Below are 7500 nucleotides of genomic sequence, written 5' to 3'. Positions count from 1 at the left end.
CCCGTTTTAACTGTTTAATTTTCTCACCTACATGTTAATGTGTGTTCCTAGTTCGGTTTTGTTTCAAAAATCGTGCTATTTTGTGAGTATTTATGTCGACGTTCTTACCTGGTGTTTGAGGCCTAGTCCTAGGCTTGAGGCCTACCGGTTCCACTCGGTGTTCGATCGTTTTTTTTTGTTTGTTTGTTTGTTTTTTCTCCCCATTACCTTCAATTTCTACCCTCCCCATTCCCTTCAATTTTCATCCTCCCCACTTTCCAAACATCCCCCATTCTCCCAACTAATCTCTTTCTTATCTCAAAAAAAATAAAAATAAAAATAAAAATATATACCCAACAACAACAACAACAACACGCTCACCTTCTCCCGATTCTGCTACTTCTTCTTCCTCTTAACTTCCTCCTCGTCTTCCTCGATTTTTTTTTTTTTTTTTTTTTTTTTTTACACTTCCATGACCTAATCTGTTGAACTCTCTCATACATTAATATTAACAACAAAAACGATCTTATAATGCTTCATCTTCCTCTCTCACACATGTGGTACTCTTTACTGTTTCACAATGCACTTCTCTTCTGCTATTTTAACAGACTGCTCTCATTTCGACCTCTCCTTCATTCCTTGCCTAAAAAATCCAACTATTACAGCGCTTCTTCTCTCCATGCTCTGAATTCGCCTTCATTGCATCCATCAAGAATTGTGTTAAATCGCATCTCTGACCTAAAACTTTTAAAAACCACAGTTTGCCATGGATGCTCGCTTTCCATCAACCATTCTTTTTTCCAACTTCAGTGCCAACTCACCCCCTCACCCCTCACTCTCACTCTCAAAGCAACCATCCCACTCTTCTCCCTCAAGCCTCCCTCTCACCTCTTTCAAAAATTCCCCCCTCACCTTTCTCCCACCTTTCATCCCCTCACTCTTCCTTCTCTAAGTTGCCCCCCCTCTCATCCACCAACCTGCCTCCCTCCCCTGCCCTCTCACCTCCATCTCTTCACTCCACCTCCTCAAATCCTCAACTGCCATCTTCCTTGTCTCTTGTCCCCCCTCTCTCCCAGCACCACAGAGCCTTTTCTCCTCCTCATTCGGCCCCTCCCCTCGCTATTCTGCAATACCCCACACTCCTTCAGCAACCCTCCTTACCTCCCCCCCCCCTCCCTCGTCCTCCCCTCCCCCGCCCCTCCACCTCCTGCACCCAAAGCCTCCTCCCCTACCTGTTCATTAAAAGTGTGGACCTCAAATATGCGGGGCCTTCGCTCAAACCTTTCAGATCTTTGCATGCAGGTTGCCGCTGACAAACCAGACATTATCTGCCTAACAGAAACTTTCCTCTCCCCAAGACGTGTCTGACTCCCAAGTATCTCTCCTGGTTACTCCCTCTTACGGTATGACAGACCTGAGCCTCGTCCTGGTGGAGGTGTTGCTCTCTTCATCAAAGACTCTATTCCTCACTCTCCTGCACTGCTCTCACTCCCCCACACCCCCAGGAATACCTCTGGCTTCGGCTTCCCCTCCACTCCCACCTCATGTTTATATGTGTACTGTACCGTCCACCGAACAGTGATGACTCCATCTACACCTCACTCTCCGAAAACATGGACCATCTTCTATCTTCTCATCCAAACTCTCTCTTCCTCTTATGTGGCGACTTCAATTGTCATCACGCCAGTTGGCTAGGTGTGGGTACCTCTCTCACCTGCCATGGGACATCAGCAAAAGCTTTCTGTGACTCATTAGGACTGACTCAATCGGTCAACTTCCCGACCCGGATCTCAACCAATGGTACTCCATCTCTTCTGGATCTGATTTTGACAAATTTCCCTGACAATATCTGCTGCTCTTCCTTCGCTCCAATTGGTTCTTCTGACCACGTCCTTATTAAAGTGGACATCTCTCTGGCTGTTATCAGAGAACAACCTCACCGCCGTCGAGTCTGGCATTTCACTCAAGCTGACTGGCAGGGTCTCCGAGCAGCCATCAAACTTACAGACTGGTCTTCTATCACTACTTTCTCAAACATCAACTCATCCTGGGAATTCTTTCAAAGAAACTTGCTCTCCCTCATGCACAGATTTATCCCCTCTCGTGTTCAGTTGTCTTACCCTTCCTCCCGCCCTTGGTTTACTGAAGCTTGTGGCGAGGCAGTTGTCCTGAAACAACTTGCCTTTGCCTCTTGGAAAGCAAACCCAACTGAGGGCAATCTCAGTTCTTTCCACAAAGCTCGGAACAAGTGTGTATCTACCCTCAGGAGAGCAAGAAAACAACATCTTTCTCATCTCAAGTCTGAACTCTCAAACCTCTCTCCCTCCTCAAAATCCTGGTGGCGTTTAATCAAATCTGTTTCTGGTGTATGTTCCCCCTCCATCCCCTCCCTTACCTCAAATGGCCGCACTGCTGATTCCACACGTGATAAAGCTGAATGTCTAAACTCGGTGTTTGCAGCTAAATCTTGTGTCCCAAACCCATCACTATCTCTACCCACTTTACCCAGTCGCACCCAACTGTCCCTGGACTCTGTATCCTTTTCTCCTGACAAGGTGGAGAGCTTGCTTTCAAACCTCGAGTCAGATTCTGCAACCGGTCCAGACGGCATCAGCCCACGTGTCCTCAAAGCCTGCTCTTCTGCTCTTGCTCACCCTCTCTCTGTTCTATTCACCCTCTCATTTTCCCAAGGTCATCTGCCATCTGCTTGGAAATCTGCTAACATCACTGCCCTGCATAAAAAAGGTGCAAAAACAGATCCCTCTAACTACAGACCAATCAGCCTTCTCCCAATCATCAGCAAGGTTATGGAATCCATCATCGCTTCAGACATGAAATCCTTCCTCTTCTCCAATGGCTTGATTTCCAATCATCAATTTGGTTTCAGACCAGGTCACTCTACCCTAGATATGCTGCTACTGCTCTCCCATCAATGGATGGAGGTCCTCAATGCCAGACAGGAAATCCGAGCCGTATCCCTGGACATATCACGTGCTTTTGACACAGTCTGGCACCCTGCCCTACTCACCAAACTCTCTTCCCATGGTATTCAAGGCCATCTCCACTCATGGCTCGCAGACTTCCTCTCCTGTCGCAGTCAACATGTGGCCCTAAATGGAGTTCTTTCATCCCCTCTTCCTGTGCAGGCTGGAGTTCCTCAAGGTAGCGTTCTCGGCCCTGTTCTTTTTCTGGTTTTCATCAATGATCTCTCGGACTCTCTGGAAAATCCTCTATTTCTCTTTGCCGATGACTCCACCCTCTGCCGTACCATCTGTCATCCCTCAGACCGGCAAGCAGCAGCTTCTTCGCTCACTGCAGATCTGGATAAAATCACAAACTGGTCCAACACGTGGAACATGTCTTTCAATCCAGACAAATCTCACACTCTCACTATGTCTCTTCGAAAGGACCGTTTACAAAACCCCCCCATCCACTTTCTCAACAATCCTCTGGAAGAAGTCTTTTCTTTCAAGCTTCTGGGTCTCACTATCTGCCATGACCTTTCCTGGGAAAGTCACATTTCCAACCTCGCCTCCAAAAGCCAGTCGCCGACTGGGAATCCTCCGTCGTGCAAAGTCCTTCCTCGGCCCTCTTGAGCTCCTGACCACTTACAAAGCTTTTGTCCGTAGCCTGATGGAGTACTGCTCTCCCCTCTGGGCTGGTGCTCCTGCCTCCCACCTTTCTCGACTTCCACGCTGTCGAAACCAGGGCTTTTAAGATCATTGGCATCTCCCGCAATGAAGCTGAGTCTTTGGGCCTCTCACTCAATCACCGCAGGTTGGTCGGTGGTCTTTCTGTCTTCTACCGACTCCTCTCCAGCCTTGCCCCCCCCTGCTCTCTCTGCGATTTGTCCCAACCACATTTCCACAGGGCGCTCAAGGTCCGCCAACAACCCCCTTCTGGTAAAACTACCAAAATCACGAATCACTGCTCATCTTCACTCTTTCATTCCTCTTTTTTCCCGCCTTTGGAATAAACTTCCTCACTCTCTTCTTTCCCATTCTTCCCTCCAGGCTTTCAAAACAGCTGTTCACCACCCCCTCTTATCTTCCCCCATCCAAATCCTCGATCTTTTCTACTCCCGACAATCCACCCAAGCCCACTTCCTTCAATTCTCCTGCTTTCCTTCCTGAAAGTCCCTGTAATGTCCATCTTCTCCTCGCCATGTTCCCCATCCCATCCCCATCCCTCTCCCTTCCACAGTTCACCTGTGTCTGTTCCCCAATATTTTGTCCCTTCCACTCCCGCCCCTCTTGTCTCATGCCTCCTTGCTGTGAGTTGTGTGTTAGCTCTCATACGAGCCTCGACCAAGGTATACAAAAAAAAAAAAAACACAATGCCCCAATCCAGTCATCGTTTATGAGAGCGAAGGATTGGCCTGTGTGTTTGTTTGAAAGTTTTTTTTTTTTGCATGTACAGCCACGCACATATGGACACGCGAGAACGAAGGATCGGCCTGTGTGGTTGTTGTTTCTGGCACACGGTTTGAAAGTTTTTTTATTTATTTTATTTTTGTATGTATGGCCACGCACATATGGGCACACACGTACGGCCATGCACGTATAGACACACACGTATGGCCACGCGAGAGCGAAGGAACGGCCTGTGTGGTTGTTTCTGGCAAGCGGTTTTAAAGTACATATATATAATTTTTTTTTGCACGTACAGCCACGCACGTACGGGCACGTGAAAGCGAAGGAAGGCTTGTGTGGTTGTTGTTTCTGGCACGCGGTTTGAGTTTTTTTGTGGAGGGGGGAGGGTTTGCACGTACGGCCACGCATCTACGGGCATGCACTAGTATCTATAATTCCAGCATTCTGTGTGTGTGTGTGTGTGTGTGTGTGTGTGTGTGTGTGTGTGTGTGTGTCTGTGACCGCTGTTTCTCGACAACCACTGGTCGGATCTAATTGAAACTTGCCAGATATATTTCTGGGGACCTGAGGATATGCCTTTTCAAGGTTTGATATTAATCGGACAAGCGCTTCCCAAGTTATGGCCATTTATTTACCAAACCAATGACAAGACACGTTATTGCGTGGGCGTGGCCGATGGGGAAGGGAAGCTCAGCCGCGTTCCCCATTACGGGTTGCAACGTATGGGTTTCCACATAATGATGACTTCGTGTATTTTAATAATTTCTCGATTTCTTATGCGCATTTATAGATAAACACAATGCCCCAAGTTATGATCGTTTTCATATTAGACGGTGCATAAATTTCGGTAACATCAGAGTGCTGGTATGCTCCGAACCAGGAAGTAAATTTTTTTCTCTCTCTTCTCTTCTCTTTTTGTTTTTCCTTGCCACGACATTGCGAAAAGGTAAAATACGTTGGCGCTAATTGAATAATTGGGTATTAAAACTAAATTGCGAATAATCGTAACTGCGAATAATATGCGAACTTCCGGGCCACGCACGTACGGGCACGCGAGAGCGAAGAAACGGCCTGTGTGGTTGCTGTTTGTTGCTCGTGGTTTGAATATTTATTTATTAATTATTATTATTATTTTTTTTTACGGGCACGTACTGGTATATATAATACAGCAAAGTGCTTAGCTTGTGGAGCTTTCCCTAACTGCTTTATGTGGCTTTCTTTGGCTAGAAGAGCAGGGAGTTGATTATAAAAAACCTAGCCACTTGGGGATAAGAGATTAGGTGAGCGATATGATTGGGTTATGATATTTATATAATTGATGCCTGGTGTTGGCTTCATGGTTAGGGTGGTGGGCTTTGGATCCAAGGGTCCTGAGTTGAAATCCTGCTCAGCTGTTGAATTAATACCAGGTGGGGTTAACTTGGCCTGTCATCCTTCCTAGGTCAGCAATATGAGTGCCAGCATGCTGGTACCTGGTATCCTGTGTCGGAGTGGCGAGCCGTCCAGGGTTGTGCCCAACAGCCAAGGAGACTGCTTAAGCAACACCAATGCTCTGCACAGAGTATGGTCCCAATGGATGGATTTATACAATTTGATCTAAAGGTGAGACCCACCTCTATCTTTTGTGTTGTTGTTTCTGAATGGTGTTTTTTACTTGCAATATGTGCATTCACTTTCCCCCAACTCCACCACCACTCTACCTCAACCCACCCCACCTCAATCCCCTATCCACATTCCTTCAGCAAAACACAAATAAAACAACAAAAACACTTGTGGGTGAACAAGAGTGGTTCATACAATTGGCTGTAAGGACAGCCATTTCATTTTGTTGCCATTTCGATTAAAAGAAGAAAGGTACTGCCTGTGATTAAAAAAAAACACAACAGAAGAAGAAGGGGAGCAAGTATATTTTCAGCCAAGGCAGCTGTTGGTAAAGAACGAGATAGGGGGAGGTAAAGCTTCTTCGCAAACAAAGAAAGCCTCTAACAATGACCAAACTGACTTGAACACATGGCAAAGGGGGGGGGGGCATCCATGACCCTCGGTTCACAGATCACAGAGGAACGACAAACGAAGTGAATTGTCGGTGCAAAGCAGAATAACATGCAGGAAATACATGAACATACAATTTGACTTGCTCAACTGTTCACCATTGTTTTCTGTGTTTTTTTTTTTTTAATGTTTAACCAACCACATGAGCTGTGCATGGCCATGCACCTCAGTGCAACTTTGACTTTCTGCAAATGATTGTCCATCTCTCTGTGACCAAGGGCACAGGCTGAGTACCGTGGGAATGAAATAATCGTATTTTCTCCTGATTAATTTCCCAAATGATTAAAGCCGGCTGTGGGTCGTGACCCGCACAGCCAGATCGATGGCGTTCCTCCAGCCCTTCTCGTGGCGAGGCTTGAGAAAGGTTAGCGAAAACCCCATCGTGCTATTTCATGAACGGTGGGAGATATATCCTTGGAAACAAAAGGAATCGGTTTCTATAGTACCCGGTGGAATCGTAAGCGATAGAGTTTCATGACATAGCTCATTGAATTGCATATTTTTGTGTGTGTTGAAGAATATTAATATTGTGAAAACTATTCGTGGATATTCGTGAAAAAAAAACACAGAACTGAATGACAAAGAGTTCAATTGTACACGTCCAAACAAAGTGATCTTTTTGTCCGTGAGATGGGTACACAAGCCAATAGGTTCAAATCCAGCTGTCTCCTTGTCCACCAGCTGTCCCAGCTGTTAGGGAGCTGTCATTGTAGGTAAAGTATCTTTTGCGCAAAAACTTTCTCAAAGTTCTAACAACGTAGGATCAAATAAATATCAATATATTTCAACTGAACCCATACCAAGTCGAGTGAGTGTAGGTTAAGTATCAGACCAACCTCAACATCGAAGTTTCCGTAATGTAGTGGTCATCACATTCGCCGAACACGCGAAAGGTCCCCGTTTTGAAACCGGGCGGAAACAGTTTATTTATTTTTTTGAACCACATTTGGGGGCATCATGGTTCGAGCATCGACTCTGTGTGTGGAAGGTGGGAGGTGGGAGGTTCATAATAAACACTTTTTTAAAAATGGTACGTTCTGCATACTTGCTTGATGCTTAGACTTTAAAAGCTCGGACAAACAAGCATTATGTTGAC

General features: G+C 46.1%; 2 protein-coding genes across 6 annotated transcripts in view; one reads left to right on the top strand and one right to left on the bottom strand.

Annotated features, from left to right (window-relative positions):
- The window catches only part of LOC147012343 (ras-associating and dilute domain-containing protein-like), a 110095-nt gene that overhangs the window by 47712 nt on the left and 54883 nt on the right, over positions 1-7500 (bottom strand). The window lies entirely within an intron of this gene.
- LOC147012344 (monocyte to macrophage differentiation factor-like) overlaps positions 1-7500 on the top strand; it is a 118884-nt gene that overhangs the window by 91095 nt on the left and 20289 nt on the right. Inside the window, exon 7 of one of the 3 annotated variants that reach the window (XM_085856423.1) lies at positions 5794-5954. In XM_085856423.1, coding sequence (XP_085712549.1) covers positions 5794-5952 — 159 coding nt within the window. In that variant the 3' untranslated portion in view covers positions 5953-5954. Of the gene's footprint in view, positions 1-5793; positions 6080-7500 lie in introns of those variants that run through there. The other 2 variants (XM_085856428.1, XM_085856422.1) reach the window with 2 other exon arrangements.

This window comes from Eptatretus burgeri, chromosome 15, assembly GCF_056783735.1.
Source record: "Eptatretus burgeri isolate ZD-2024b chromosome 15, Ebu_testis_v1, whole genome shotgun sequence".
Classification (NCBI taxonomy): Eukaryota; Metazoa; Chordata; class Myxini; order Myxiniformes; family Myxinidae; genus Eptatretus; species Eptatretus burgeri.
The sequence above is the reverse complement of the archived record's forward strand: the minus strand, read 5'-3'. Positions and strand labels throughout refer to the sequence as shown.